This window comes from Podarcis cretensis (genome assembly GCF_951804945.1).
Source record: "Podarcis cretensis genome assembly, chromosome: 16".
Taxonomy (NCBI): domain Eukaryota; kingdom Metazoa; phylum Chordata; class Lepidosauria; order Squamata; family Lacertidae; genus Podarcis; species Podarcis cretensis.
Window position 1 is genome coordinate 16,949,071 of NC_137186.1, and position 16,059 is coordinate 16,965,129.

At 47.6% G+C, this 16,059-nt stretch overlaps 2 protein-coding genes across 6 annotated transcripts in view; one reads left to right on the forward strand and one right to left on the reverse strand.

The window, feature by feature from the left end:
* Positions 1-598: 598 nt before the first annotated feature.
* Positions 599-6,293, forward strand: SAC3D1 (SAC3 domain containing 1). Its single transcript, XM_079956876.1, has 2 exons — positions 599-2,948; positions 3,469-6,293. The coding sequence occupies exons 1-2, from the start codon at positions 1,952-1,954 to the stop codon at positions 3,930-3,932; spliced, it is 1,461 nt and encodes a 486-aa protein (XP_079813002.1). The 5' UTR covers positions 599-1,951; the 3' UTR covers positions 3,933-6,293.
* Positions 6,294-8,355: 2,062 nt separating this feature from the next.
* The window catches only part of AHNAK (AHNAK nucleoprotein), a 54,703-nt gene continuing 46,999 nt past the window's right edge, over positions 8,356-16,059 (reverse strand). Inside the window, exons 6-7 of one of the 5 annotated variants that reach the window (XM_079956246.1) lie at positions 14,265-15,914; positions 8,356-13,658 (exon numbers count right to left, since the gene is read on the reverse strand). In XM_079956246.1, the coding sequence (XP_079812372.1) occupies positions 9,691-13,658; positions 14,265-15,914 (5,618 nt within the window). In that variant the 3' untranslated portion in view covers positions 8,356-9,690. Of the gene's footprint in view, position 16,059 lies in introns of all 5 variants that reach the window. The other 4 variants (XM_079956247.1, XM_079956245.1, XM_079956243.1 and 1 more) reach the window with 4 other exon arrangements.

Sequence of the window (16,059 nt, forward strand, 5' to 3'; positions counted from 1 at the left end):
AATCCAACCCCCAGCCCGCAATGCGCTTCGATACAGCGCTTTGAAATAATCCGAAGAAAATACTTTTGCTCAATGAACTTGTCCGCTTCTCCATTTGACTTTTGGGCGGGGATTATGAAAGAGATTTCTTTGAACTTATGAATGTCTGCTCAGAAAAGCCCAATAGAGTTCAGTGGGGCGTCATCCTAGGTAAGTGCGTATATTAGCATCACTGCATTGCAGCCTTCGGACACTTTGCTGGTCTAGGAGTTACTTCTGAGCAGACCATGTGTTAAGATTCCGCGAAAAGTCCCTATTCGTTGATCTTCTCGTGCAAACGGGAACCCGAAGTCGAGATAGTGGAAGATTCTCCGACTGCGCTGCGCCACTTCCCTCTCCATTGCTTATTATTCGCCAGGACACGCCCCTTCCCTATCCTGCCCAATGGAAAGGAAGACCAGCTGCCTGGTCGATGGCGAAAAAACAGACTCGTAACTTGAAGACTGACATACAAGGCCGGAAAACGGATTCAATATAATTTCTCTCTCCCCCCACCCACTTTGGAAAGAAAAAAGTCATGGTTTCCCCCACCCCCTAAATTCAGGTCCTAAACTGAAGGGTCCTTCTGAAGGAAAGACGGGATAACAGAAAGAGGCATATAAGCACCATTTTATGAATGAATGAATGAATGAATGAATGAACAATGTGATGTATTTTAAAAAAACGCTTCTGGCTATTTTAGAAGAGCAACGTGGCAAATCAGCGGCTGAGCGCTGGATCTGGGCCGAGGGAGTCGAAATGGCAAAATGTTTATTAATTTTTACTGCAACCTGAGAGGTATTTTCTGTTGAGAGGTTGGCTGGAAATCCACACCAGCCTCGACCCCACTTCTGACCTGGACTGCACTGCAGGGCTGTTGTAACTCTACCGGTCATCCATGAAGCACCGCAGAGGACTCCATTGCATGGTTGTTGTAACCGAGTCCCTCACTTTCAGGCTGACCCCTACCCCCTCGCCTGAACCTACACTAAGGGGAGAAGATGAGACTGCATCCGTGTTGGAATTGGCAGAGGGTTTTTTTCTCTTTTCCTTTTCAACAGTGTTGAAAACTATGTTGGGGAGAACTCTCCGCCCTTGAGGCAAAAAAGTTGATCCGGAAGCTGGTCGCAGTGTATGAATCTACTGGTATAAGTCTAAGGAAGGCATAGTTTTCAAGTGCCGTTCTTGATGTCATGTGGCCTTCTTGACCGATCTTTCCTCTAGCCAATAAACAGCCACAAGGCCAGAAGCACTTCCGGGGAAGCTCCATTCCACGGAAATAACAACATACAGAGCTGCACCTCATTAGTTTGTATACTCAATCTCCGGGTTTTCGAGAATACAAAGCCATTTTAAAAATCTCCCCTTGGAGCTCAAATGAAATGCGGGATTTTACACCAGATATAATTGGGCGTCACCAACAAACAAAACGAAGCAGCAAAGAGAAATGAGCCTTTTTCTGTCTCTAACCCGTGTGTTACTTCGTGTGAAAGATGCCATTTTAAAAAAGTTTATTATGCTGCAATCCTAAACGCATTGAGGGGTAGCCTGTATGCTTGAGCCCTCTTCGAATTCCTGGATCCAGCACGGAAGCTAGCCTGCCTATTCCAGGAACTGAATCCGTGCTGGATCCAGGAATTCGAAGGCGGCTCATGTGTACAGCCTGTTGTCTTTGTCCATGGAGTTTTCTTGGCAGGGATACTGGACTGGCTTGCCGGTTCCTGCTCCAGGTGGATCATGTTTGGTCAAAACTCTCCACTATGACCTGTTCATCTTGGGTGGCCCTGCCTGGCATAGCTCATAGCTTCTCTGAGTTATTCAAGCCCCTTCGCCACGGCAAGGCAGTGATCCATGAAGGAGAAGACTCCTTGGAAAAGACCCTGATGTTGGGAAAGATGGAGGGCACAAGGAGAAGGGGACGGCAGAGGAGGAGATGGTTGGACGGTGTTCTCGAGGCTACCAGCATGAGTTTGACCAAACTGCGGGAGGCAGTGGAAGACAGGAGTGCCTGGCGTGCTCTGATCCAGGGGGTCACGAAGAGTCGGACACAAATAAACAAGGACATGTGTACAGCCTACCCCTCACTCCCAAACTCAGTATCATCCCCAATGCAAATAACACAGGAAAGAGGAGCCGAGTTCCGGAAGGGAGTTGCAGCAGCAGCGGCAGCAAGATTCCTGCATTGCAGCGGATTGGACTAGATGTCCCTCGGGGTGCCTTCCAACTGTACAAGTCTATGAACCGAAGGCCTCCCGCCCCAGCTCTTCCTCTTTGTCCCGGGCAGGGTCCTTTGGCGCCTCCTCCCCGCCCGGGCCAGCCTCTCCTCCTCCAGCTGCTGCTTCTGCCGTCGATGCCGAGCTCGGAGGCCGCCCCTCTCCGGGGCACGTGCCCGGGGATGTGCCCGGCCGAGGAGTTCGCGCGGCGGCGCCGGGAAGGCCGCCTGCACCGGCTGGAGCTGGGCGCGGGGCGCGAGGCGGACCCGGCGCTGGCCGTCAAGGAGTACTCGCGCCCGGCCGCCGGCAAGGCGCCCCCGCGGCCCGAGGAGCTGCGCCCTCCCGACGTGCTGCTGGCCACCGTCCGGCACCTGCTGGAGCGGGAGGACCGGGGATCGGACGCCGGGGACTCCGCCGAGGCTGCGGAGCGCGGCGCCTTCATAACCGACCGGCTGCGCGCGGTGCGCCTGGACGCGGCACTGCAGCGGCTCCCCGGCGCGCCCTGCGCCGCCCTCCACGAGCGCGCCCTGATCTGGCTGCTCCGCGCCGGGACGCGCCTTTGCGCCCAGCCGCCCGCCCGCTTCGACGCCCATCTGCACCGCGCCCACCTGCAGGAGACCTTCGCCGCCCTCCGGCGCGCCTACCGGGAGCACGAGGACGGAGCCCGGCCCGCCGCCCAGCCCCGCTTCCAAGCCCTCTTCCTTCTCTACAACCTGGGTGAGGGATCCAGGGACGGGCTGGAAGAGGGGTGGTGGTCAAAGCTTTATTCATCCCGGGAATTTGGTCGGATGCTTTAGCTCAGCCTTGCATACCTGGCAGGGTTGTTGTGGCGATCAGATGAATACAGTACTAGGAACTGGAAGAGACATGGGCTTACAATCCTCACCCTGCTCAGCCATATAGCTCACTGTGTGGCATCGGGCTAGTCAGTGCCTCTCAGCCTAACCTACCTCGCAGGTTTGTTGTGGGCATAGCTGCCAACTTTCAGATTTGAAAATAAGGGATCAGCAGCCTCACCTGTCCTGGGGACAGTCTACGGGATATCTAACAATCCAGGATAGCAGCGGGAAACGGGCACTGGAATAAGGGAATTTCCCCCCCAAAAAATGGGAAGGTTGGCTCCTGTGCCCAAAAGGTTGGGATATAAATATAGCAATAAATGAATTTGCTTCCCTGGTCCTTCTATAAAGCCTGGTCATCCTGACCTTTTGCTTCTTTCTCCTCCCACCCCAAACAGGCTCTCCAGTAGCTCTCTGGGAGACCCTGCACCTCCCCGATGCCATCCGAACCTCCCCAGACGTCTCCATGGCGCTGACCATCAATTGGGCCTTCCTGGAGCGGAATTTCGCCCGCTTCTTCCGCCTGGCCCGGGAGCTGCCTTACCTGCCCAGCTGCGCCCTTCACCCCCACCTGGCTGGGGCCTACCGCCTGGCCTTGATGACCTTCAGCCACGGCTTCAGTGCCAGGAACTCCCGCTACCCTCTGGCACGGCTGGCACGGCTGCTGGCCATGGACAGTGTGGAAGAGGCGGCGGACTTGTGCCAGGCCCACGGCTTGACCGTGTTGGAGGGGGACGTGGTCTTCCAGAAGGGCTCCTTCAAGGACGGTGTGCCTTTGGTGCATAAGCCTTCCCGCCTGCTTGTGGATGGCAAATGGGGGGAGTCTACTCTGCTGGAGCTCTCGGAGAGGGTCTGCAGCTGACCCCCTTTTGAATGACTCTGTGTGTGCGTGAGCTGAGACTGGAAAGGGGTTTGCAGCTCAGGGTTTTTCCCCTAGAGAAGTTAGACAGGCTCCCTCATTGTCGTCTGCCTGGCAGTAGGCTTCAGGTGCAGACAGTGTACAGTGGTATCTTGGGTGAAGTTCTTAATTCGTTCTGGAGGTCCGTACTTAACCTGAAACTGTTCTTAACCTGAAGCACCACTTTAGCTAATGGGGCCTCCTGCTGCTGCCGTGCCGCTGGAGCACAATTTCTGTTCTCATTCTGAAGCAAAGTTCTTAACCTGAAGCACTATTTCTGGGCTAGCGGAGTCTGTAACCTGAAGCGTATGTAACCCGAGGTACCAATGTATTTTAATTGCTGGTTCTAAGAGCGTTCTGCTGTATTTTTATTTCATTTACACCCCACTTTTCCTCCATGAAGCATTGTTGTTGTTGTTGTTGTCTACCCATCCGACTTTGCTGCCCCAGCCACTCTGGGCACCTTTCGTAATATAAAAACACAGTGAGACATCCTATGTTTAAAAACTTCCCGATACATGTCTTCATTCCCTTCATTCCCTTGAGCTCCTTGGAGGAAAAAGGTTGGGATATGAATGCAATAAATAAGTCAATGTTGTTTTTAAATGTGCCTTGAGTCTCACCTTGGGAGGAAGGTGGGGTAGAAAATATTAAATAATAGCAATATTATTGCTCCTGAAGGCAGTTGAGGGAAGTGTGGGCTCTGACTCTCCTTGGGGGCAGCAGAATATGGGGAAATGGGACAGCACAGTTTCCATACAGGTCTGACCTTTAAATGCATCCTTCCAGGAAAAAGAAAAATGTTCCCTGCAGATCAAGGGCAGGGAAGCTGTGGCCCTGAATAAATAGTTGGACTACAGCTTCTGTCAGCCCATTTCACTGACCATGCTGACTCAAGGTGATGGGAGCTGAGAGTCCAGGAACACCTGGAGAACATCTGTTTCAGGAAGGATAGACCATGTTGCAAAAAAAAAAAAAAAGTTTTACGTCAGCTTAAGGTTCCATTCCTCTGCCATTATAAAGTTAGCACATCTGGGCTAGAGGTTCCAGCAAGGCCCTTACCTCCACTGTGCTGGTTCCCTTAATGTACGAGAACATAAAAAGTTTAATTATCGCTCCCACCCCAGTGGCCTTGACGTCGTAGAGTCCATTCTACCACCACATTTTGCTGCTGGCACATAGTGTCCACATATTGTCATGTGCTGCCCCCTGCAGGTTTGGAGGACTTTATGCAAGGCTAGAAGGACGCAGGTGGCGCTGTGGGTTAAACCACAGAGCCTATGACTTGCCGATCAGAAGGTCGGCGGTTTGAATCCCCACGACGGGGTGAGCTCCCGTTGCTCGGTCCCTGCTCCTGCCAACCTAGCAGTTTGAAAGCACGTCAAAGTGCAAGTAGATAAATAGGTACTGCTCCAGCGGGAAGGTAAACAGCGTTTCTGTGTGCTGCTCTGGTTTGCCAGAAGCGGCTTAGTCCTGCTGGCCATATGACCCGGAAGCTGTACGCCGACTCCCTCGGCCAATAAAGCGAGATGAGCGCTGCAACACCAGAGTCGTCCACGACTGGAACTAATGGTCAGGGGTCCCTTTACCTTAGAAAGAAGTTTTACACCCTCCCTGAATTAATGTAAGAGCCCTGCTGGATCTAACCAGTCTTTTCCACCATCCCGTTCCCCAGAGTTCTCTGAATGCTAGTCTCATGTGTGGAGCATTTAGTTATTGTTTGCAAAAATGAACTGAATGTTACTGGAATGTTACTACAGTAATGTCAGCTGTCAGAAGAGATTGCAGTGATGGTAGTTGTTTTGTATACAGTTTACATGCCGAAGTGATGCTGCGTCTGAGAAGCTGTGAGTGAACAGTGTGAGAGTGTTTCCTAAAAAAAACCCGGGTCTGCAAATATTAAATGCTTGGACAACTTTAAAGTGTAGCCCCACCTGCCAACCCTGGGGAATGGATGACAAGAAACTGCTTTTTGTTGCAGAGAACCACTGTAAAAAGTCTGAGCCAAAAATGCCTTCTCCTGGGAAGGTACTGATAAATATATGAACCTGAGGGGCCAGAACTTGGGGGGGGGGGGGACTTGCTTCACTTGAGAAGCTCCTGTAGAAGGAGCTTTGATTTTCTTTATGGTATTAAAATGTTTCATTTCCCCCCCAAATGGTCAGCATTTGAGATATGGCATTTCCCGCCCCCCCCCCACTTTCACTCTAGAGTGCCACTCGTCTTGAACTCACATTGCCTTAAGTGAGGGAGCTTTCCTAAAAATTAAATCCTTACACCCCACCCCCACACCAGACTTCATAGGGAAAATGTGGGTGCCTGTGGGAGTAATGCAGAACCTCTTCTCACATCGTATGTGCTTGCAAGACAGCTCACTTGTTGTATGTGCGAATGATACACCCTTCTTATGCAGGCCCTTTTCCTCTTGGGCATGCAACACGTTGCACTCTAACACACAAACATGCGGCTCCTTTAGATGCTGTCACTTTATAAAGAGAATCTTGTTGATCCAGACATTCATCAGAAAAGACTTTGTAGGCCCCATGTAGAACCCCGGATTGTAGACCTGAAGAATGCTCAATAGATCACCTATTCCTGCCCAGGCAAATGCAGGAAAACCTGACAATTATGTCTGTCCTAAGCTTTCCTTAGGGGATTTCCCGACCTGTCAAAGTCTGTGGTTGGGTTTCCTAATGTTTATGTAGTGTGTGAGATGTTTGCTCTTTTAGGAGGCTCCTGTATGAAAAAGTTTATCTGGAGATGTTAAGTGGTATCGCTTTCCCTTACTTGTGTCTGCCTTAACCCCTCAGGCCACCCTTTTACATTATGCGCTAACTGACTTGAATGTAAGAGAAGCCCTGGTGAGATTGGCCCAGGAAATTGTGGCTGCAGTGCAGTATTTAAGTCTGCTGCGGTTCTATGCATGCCTACTTGGGAGCAAGTCCTACTGAGACATACATCTGAATAAACACGCATAGGATTGCAGTGCATGGTAGAAAGAGACCAGGGTCAGTTTTGGAAGGAGCCATAACTTGGCAGTAGGTCATCAGCTTGGCATACGGAAGTTCCCATGTTCAATCTCCTCTTTGCCTGAGACCCTGAAGTACCATTGCTGGTCAGTCAGTAGACTATTGGGCAAAGGGGACATGGCAGCTTTATATACTCGAAGGTATATAATGTGCATGAGGTTCTTTTATACTATGAGCACAGAGTGTTCCAATTTTGCTCCTCTCCTAAATCAACACACACTTCTCTCTGGTAATTTTCACTTTACTGAGTTTTGGCTCTTCCTCCAGGTTCACCTCTTCCAGGTGTTCAGCCTCAAATTGTGAAGGCACAAGCTGCTGCACATCCGACTTCTCCTGCTCAGAGTGGGAAGATCCTAAGGGGGCTTCTCACTGCATTAGGCTGAATGCTTTTCCAAGTCCCCCCACAATCAGCTATGTAGCTATGGCAAGTCTACTGAGGCCCAACTTTGGTTGCTGTAGATCAGACTGCATTGAAACCAGTGAATGCAGAACATAAGCACATTCCATCTATCCGTGGTGGTGTTGCAAAACATAAGATGCAAAGACATAATAATAGACTGTGACATAGCATGGATTCTGGGATGGGCCTACATTGTGAGGCAGGTAGATGGCATTCTTTAATTACTGTGACCCATTCTGCATAATTATTTAATCCCGGGACTTAAAAATATAACACCCTAAAAGTTTGCTAGGGCTCAGTTGTACCTGAAATGTACAGCCTGCCTCCTGCTGCCTCTTGCTGAAAATTACAGTGGTGCCCCGCAAGACGAATGCCTCGCAAGACGAAAAACTCACTAGACGAAAGAGTTTTCCGTTTTTTGAGTTGTTCCGCAAGACGAATTTCCCTATGGGCTTGCTTCGCAAGACGAAACGTCTTGCGAGTTCTTGCGAGTTTTTCCCCTTTTTTTAAAGCTGCTAAGCCGCTAATAGCCGTGCTTCGCAAGACGAAAAAACTGCAAGACGAAGAGACTCGCGGAACGGATTAATTTCGTCTTGCGAGGCACCGCTGTACAATTCCTGGTATGGAGCAGATTTTACCCCTGGACTTTGACAGCTTTGATAAATATATTTAAGGATCTACCCTGTTCTCTTGATCAAAGTTTCTTTTCACTGGTTTTAATATAGTATTTTTTAATTGTTGCAACCCGCCCTGGCGCCTTAGGATGAAAGTCGGGCAAGTAATCTTCAAAGCCCCCTTCAGACCTCCCCACACAATGATGGAAGGTTGGGGTGGCTTTTAGTCTGGGTTCACACCTATGTGTTGCTTGGAAATGTGGCGAGGTGAAAGGGGTTATTAGCTTCTCCTGAAAAAGAAGAGTGCAGCAGCTGGGATACTGGGGAATAAAAGGTTCAGGAGGTCAAAAGGTTAATAAACACTTTATTTCCATCTTACAATATCAGTTATTCTCAATTAATTTGCTTTTAAAGTGCTGAAAAGATTTTCCTTTTACTGTTTTGTTTTAAAATCGAGATACATTTGTTAAACAAAAAGATGAAGTAGATAACAAATAGCATCTGTAAGGTTGGGAGGGAATATAGAAGGCCTTGAAGAATTTTGCTCCACATCTCAGAAAACTTTCATTTCATTATACAAAAATAACAAAAATATAGAGATGACTAAGATGGTGTCAGAATGTACACAAAATCTTTGGTTAATTTATTTTATCGTGACTTTTTTAACCAGACAAAAATGGAAAATTATACCATGGGTGTTTTATTACATCTGTCCTGTATCAAATGAATACAAAAAAACCTGACTTTTCTGTAGCAATGTAAGACTGTTTGTGAGGCCCCAAATTTGACACATCTCAGTTGCATCTATATATTTTTACAGAGTTTTTTTTCTTTTTCTTTTAACACATCCAATTTTTAAACAATAGAAAATTTTTAGCTGCCCCCTTCCACAGATAAAAGCAGGAGGGGGAGGGGAGTCATTGAAATGGAAAGCAATTGCCATAGATCAACACTGAAGATATCTAGCAAGTCGAAAAGTATATATATTTATAAGTTTTTAAAAGCTTGCTTAAGTAAACGTAAAGCTCTCAGCGTACGAAGCGCAAACCCCCAACCCTAAAACACAAGAGAGAACTTCCAAAATACATCTGAGGAACTGTACACCCCACCTTCCTAATGGCACAGCTTTAAATATCACATAAATCCAGGTTCTACCTCTTTTCAAATTGGTAGCCGGAAGAAGTGCCCATCACACAATCGGCATTATTACCCATGGCACAAATGATACTGTTTAATTCAAACTGATACAGCTGATTCACCAAGCAGCATTCTGTGTTATGTGTGTGTTGCCGCTTTTTAAAAAAAATTGACACTACTTAACCGTTATTACAGCCACAGTGCATTGTGGGAAGCACGGCAATGCATTCTGGGATGCAAGTTTACCTGCCATATCACTGCTTTAAGAACTTTGCAAAAAAAAAAAAAAAAAAGCCGCTGTATCAGTTTCTGTGAGATTTTTATACATATAATCTATGGAAGAGATAATCATGTTGGGACGACTCCCTGACCACAGTAAAAACACGGTTATTTCTCAGTTAAGGCCTACCATTTCACTGGGCACCCTGTTTTTATTGCTGAGCATTTCAAGCTAGGAAATTTGTATATACACACATATAAGGGAGATAGATAAGATATATACACACAGAGACAATATGTACACGAGAACCCCCCCACTTCACTCATTTCATTTCGTCATCACTTCCCGATACCTCATAAGAACCTTTAGTTTTTGCCCCTATCCCCCCAAACGTACCAAATTTCAGCTTGGCCTGTTTGCCTTTGTCATGCTCCAGTGTGCCTGTTGGCGTCGAATGCGAGGAATGCTCGTCGCTGAAAGACGACGACCGGTGCCGGGACTTTTTGCCCTTAAAGAAGGAGAACTTCCCTTTCGGAGAAGCAGACCCTTCCACTTCCACATCGCCCTCCAAGGAACCCAGGCTGGCCTGTAACTCCCCTTCGCACCCTGAGGCAGACACTGAGATCTCTGGGGAGCCAACGCTGCCTTTGACCTTAGATTTTGAGAAAGGGAACTTTGGCATTTTGATTTTAGATTTCTTAAGCTTAATGTCAGGCTCTTCCAGTTCAACATTCACCGCCCCGGCATGGAAACTTGCCTCTGGTGCCTGAGGGAACTCAACATCAACTCCAACCTCCCTTCCTGTTAGCTCTTGCCCCGCAACCACAAATTTTGGCATTTTCATTTTGGGGAACGACACTTGTCCAGATGGGCTTTCTAAATGGCCGTGTGGAACATTCACCCCAACAGAAGGACCTTTGACCTCTAATTTGGGACCTTTGAGATCAACCCCTGCCTTTGGTCCAGAAAACTGAAGGCCTCCAGACCCCTGCATGCCCATGTTTAGCTCTGGCCCAGAAACTTTGGGAGCTGACACATTGAGTGAAGGTCCTCTCAAGTTGACATCAGGAGCGCCAGCGTCCAAGCCCATGCCAGAAATCTTCACACCTGGTGCCCCCACACCGATCTGTTGACCTTTCATGCCACCAGATACGTTAACGTCACCTTTCAGACTTGGTCCTTTCACATTCAAGTCAAAGCCTGGGGCAGAAATGTCATGTCCTTTGAGATCTACTTCAGGCCCTTTGATCTGTGGTCCTGAAATACTTCCTCCTTCACTGGCGATGCCAAACTGGGGCAGCTTCATGCAGGGAATCTTAATTCCAACTCCAGAGCCTTCCACATTAACATCAGGTGCCTCGACAGCCACCTTGGGAGATGTAATGCCGCCAGAAATGCCGAAGTCTCCTTTGATCTTTGGTCCTTTCAGATTCACATCAAAGTCAGGCGCTGAAATGCCTCCTCCAGAGGCCATTTTTACTGTTGGCGCTTTCACGTCCAGGTCTGGAGCACTCACATTGACATCTAGGCCTGGGGCCTTTGGCATTTTAAGCTTTCCTTCAAAACCACTGACGTCAACATCTGGTGTGCCAAATCCGATCTTTGGACCTTTAATGTCACCAGAAAGGCCCACGTCTCCTCCAAATTTTGGTCCTTTCAAGCTTACATCCACTGCAGGAGCGCTCATACTTCCTCCGATGCTTGGGGCCGAAACATCAACACTTGCTGAGGGCAGTTTTCCTTGAAGGTCCACCTCAGGCCCCTCCACTTTCACACCTGGCTTCCCGATCTTTGGCAAGCCAAATTTTGGCATTTTCAATTTCCCTTCTAGGCCTTGTCCTTCCATCTGGGGAAGGTCAATATCACCTTTCAGCTTTGGTCCTTTCAAGTTAATGTCAGGGGCTGACATGGAAGGAGCAGAAACATCCATGGATGGCAGGTTCACTGATGGACCTTTCAGGCTGATGTCAGGCGCGCTGAGGTTGGCATCAACACTAGGGCCTCGAAGGTCTCCTTCCAGTTTGGGACCAGACAGATCAACATTTCCACCTGAGAATTTGAACTTTGGCTTCTTGAGATGGATGTCAGGACCTCCAATATTGACATCGGGGAGGCTGGCACTTCCGCTGGGAACTGTGATGTCAAGATCTGGAGATTTCAGAGATGGTGATGAGACATCTATTCCTGGTGACTTGATTTCGCCTTCCACCTTTGGCAAAGAAGCATCAGCCTTGAACATAGGTGATTTGATATCAAACTCGACGTCAGGAAAAGAGAGTTTCCCAAACATAGACTTCTTTCCTTTGGGTGACTTGATGTTCATGTCTCCTTTCAGGGATGCTTCAGGGACAGAAATGCTTCCTTCCAAATCTGGCGATTTCATGCTTGCATCCATATCTCCACTCACGGCAAAGCCAGCCTTCTTGCCTTTGACTTTAGGCCCGCTCATGTGGATTTTAGGCATTTTGAATTTGCTTTTCTTCCCTTTTCCAGAAATGGAGATGTCAGGCGATTCAACATTCAGCTCACCTTCTGGGAGGGAGACGTCTGCCTTGGGGCTTTTTGCTCCAAATCCAAACTTTGGCATTTTAAATTTAGGGAGTTTAACGTTTCCCTCTGGCCCTTCAAGGTTTACATCTGGACACTCCAAGTCAATCTCAGGGCCCTTAGCTTCAATTCTTGGCCCTTGAATATCAATTCCTGGACCTTTTAAGCTGCCTTCAACCTTGGGAAGAGCGACATCAACATCACCCTTCATTTTAGGTCCTTTCAGATTTAAGTCAATTTCTGGCATGGATATTTGAGGTGTCTTGATTTTGGGACCCTTCAGTTTTCCTTCTGGTCCTTCTATGTTCAAGCTGGGGCCTGATAATTCCAATTCACCCTTGGGTACATTTACATCGATATGAGGTCCTTCCCCTTTGAACTCAGGCATGCCAAATTTGGGCAGCTTCATCTTGGGGAATTTCACCTTTCCGTCTGGACCATGAATATCAACATTGGGAGCATCAATGTCCAATTGAGGGCCTTTGATGTCAATTTCTGGACCCTTCAAATCACCTTCAACCTTTGGTAGGGAAACGTCCACATCTCCTTTCAGTTTGGGGCCTTTGAGGTTGAAATCCACATCAGGCATGGATATTTTAGGTCCTTTGATGTTCATTTCAGGCATCTTGAATTTAGGGCTTTTCCATTTTCCTTCTGGGCCTTCAAGTTCAACATCAGGAACATCTACGTCAAGTTTGGGCCCTTTGATATCAATTTCGGGGCCCTTCAGATCACCTTCCAACTTTGGCACTGAAACATCCACATCCCCCTTCACTTTGGGGCCTTTCAAGTTCAAGTCAAAATCTGGCATGGAGATTTTGGGGGTCTTAAAATGCATATCAGGCATCTTAAACTTGGGACCTTTGAGTTTTCCTTCAGGGCATTCAAGCTCAACATCAGGAACAGAAACATCTAGTTTAGGGCCATGTATATCCACATCTGGTGCTTTCAAATCACCTCCAATCTTGGGAAGAGATACATCCACATCTCCCTTCAGTTTTGGGCCCTTCAAGTTGAGGTCAACATCTGGCATGGATAATTTTGGTGCTTTGATGTTCATTTCAGGCATCTTAAATTTAGGTCCTTTCAGTTTTCCATCAGGTCCCTCAATGTCAATGTCAGGAGCATCTATCTTAGGACCTTTGATATCTATTTCAGGCCCTCTTAGATCCCCTTCAAATTCTGGGACGGAAACATCCACATCACCTTTCAGTTTAGGCCCTTTCAAGTTTAGATTCATGTCTGGCATGGAGATTTTAGGTGCCTTGAAATGCATGTCCGGCATCTTGAATTTAGGGCTTTTCCATTTTCCTTCTGGGCCTTCGAGTTCAACATCAGGAACATCTACGTCTAATTTTGGCCCTTTGATATCCACGTAGGGCCCTTTCAGATCACCTTCCAACTTCGGTACAGACACATCCACGTCACCCTTTACTTTCGGCCCTTTGAGATTTAGATCGAAATCTGGCATGGAGATTTTGGGTGCCTTAAAGTGCATGTCAGGCATCTTAAACTTGGGACCTCTGAGTTTTCCTTCAGGACCTTCAAGCTCAACATCAGGAAGGTCAACATCTAGTTTGGGACCCTGGATATCCACATCTGGGCCTTTCAGGTCACCTTCCAGCTTTGGAACTGAAACATCAACATCTCCCTTCAATTTAGGGCCTTTCAAATTGAAATCAACATCTGGCATGGAGATTTTGGGTGCTTTGAAGTGCATGTCCGGCATTTTAAACTTGGGACCTTTCACTTTTCCTTCTGGGCCTTCGATGTCCAGGCTTGGTGCATCAATGTCCACCTTCGGAAGAGAAACATCAAGGTCTGCTTTTGGGAGGCTCACATCCACATCTGGGCCCTCTGCCTTGAAGCCAGGCATTCCAAATTTGGGCATTTTGAATTTTGGCATTTTCAGTTTTCCTTCTGGGCCATGGAGGTCAACATCTGGAGCATCAATATCCAGCTTGGGACCTTTGATGTCAATTTCTGGACCTTTGAAATCACCTTCAACCTTTGGTAGGGAAACATCCACATCTCCTTTCAGTTTGGGGCCTTTGAGGTTGAAATCCACTTCAGGCATGGAGATTTTGGGTGCTTTGATGTTCATTTCAGGCATTTTGAATTTAGGGCTTTTCCACTTTCCATCTGGGCCTTCGAGTTCAACATCAGGAACATCTACGTCAAGTTTGGGTCCTTTGAAATCAATTTCAGGGCCCTTCAGATCACCTTCCAACTTTGGCACCGAAACATCCACATCCCCCTTCACTTTGGGACCTTTCAAGTTCAAGTCAAAATCTGGCATGGAGATTTTGGGGGTCTTAAAATGCATATCAGGCATCTTAAACTTGGGACCTTTGAGTTTTCCTTCAGGACCTTCAAGCTCAACATCAGGAAGGTCAACATCTAGTTTGGGACCCTTGATATCCACATCTGGGCCTTTCAGGTCACCTTCCAGCTTTGGAACCGAAACATCAACATCTCCCTTCAATTTAGGGCCTTTCAAATTGAAATCAACATCTGGCATGGAGATTTTGGGTGCTTTGAAGTGCATGTCCGGCATTTTAAACTTGGGACCTTTCACTTTTCCTTCTGGGCCTTCAATGTCCAGGCTTGGTGCATCTATGTCCACTTTCGGAAGAGAAACATCAAGGTCTGCTTTTGGGAGGCTCACGTCCACATCTGGGCCCTCTGCCTTGAAGCCAGGCATTCCAAATTTTGGCATTTTAAATTTTGGCATTTTCAGTTTTCCTTCTGGGCCATGGAGGTCGACGTCTGGAGCATCAATATCCAGCTTGGGACCTTTGATGTCTATTTCTGGACCCTTCAAATCACCTTCAACCTTTGGTAGGGAAACGTCATCTCCTTTCAGTTTGGGGCCTTTGAGGTTGAAATCCACATCAGGCATGGAGATTTTGGGTGCTTTAATGTTCATTTCAGGCATTTTGAATTTAGGGCTTTTCCATTTTCCTTCTGGGCCTTCGAGTTCAACATCAGGAATATCTACGTCTAATTTGGGCCCTTTGATATCCACATCGGGCCCTTTCAGATCACCTTCCAACTTCGGTACAGACACATCCACGTCACCTTTTACTTTCGGCCCTTTGAGATTTAGATCGAAATCTGGCATGGAGATTTTGGGTGCCTTAAAGTGCATGTCAGGCATCTTAAACTTGGGACCTCTGAGTTTTCCTTCAGGACCTTCAAGCTCAACATCAGGAAGGTCAACATCTAGTTTGGGACCCTTGATATCCACATCTGGGCCTTTCAGGTCACCTTCCAGCTTTGGAACCGAAACATCAACATCTCCCTTCAATTTAGGGCCTTTCAAATTGAAATCAACATCTGGCATGGAGATTTTGGGTGCTTTGAAGTGCATGTCCGGCATTTTAAACTTGGGACCTTTCACTTTTCCTTCTGGGCCTTCAATGTCCAGGCTTGGTGCATCTATGTCCACTTTCGGAAGAGAAACATCAAGGTCTGCTTTTGGGAGGCTCACGTCCACATCTGGGCCCTCTGCCTTGAAGCCAGGCATTCCAAATTTTGGCATTTTAAATTTTGGCATTTTCAGTTTTCCTTCTGGGCCATGGAGGTCGACGTCTGGAGCATCAATATCCAGCTTGGGACCTTTGATGTCTATTTCTGGACCCTTCAAATCACCTTCAACCTTTGGTAGGGAAACGTCATCTCCTTTCAGTTTGGGGCCTTTGAGGTTGAAATCCACATCAGGCATGGAGATTTTGGGTGCTTTAATGTTCATTTCAGGCATTTTGAATTTAGGGCTTTTCCATTTTCCTTCTGGGCCTTCGAGTTCAACATCAGGAATATCTACGTCTAATTTGGGCCCTTTGATATCCACATCGGGCCCTTTCAGATCACCTTCCAACTTCGGTACAGACACATCCACGTCACCTTTTACTTTCGGCCCTTTGAGATTTAGATCGAAATCTGGCATGGAGATTTTGGGTGCCTTAAAGTGCATGTCAGGCATCTTAAACTTGGGACCTCTGAGTTTTCCTTCAGGACCTTCAAGCTCAACATCAGGAAGGTCAACATCTAGTTTGGGACCCTGGATATCCACATCTGGGCCTTTCAGGTCACCTTCCAGCTTTGGAATCGAAACGTCAACATCTCCCTTCAGTTTAGGGCC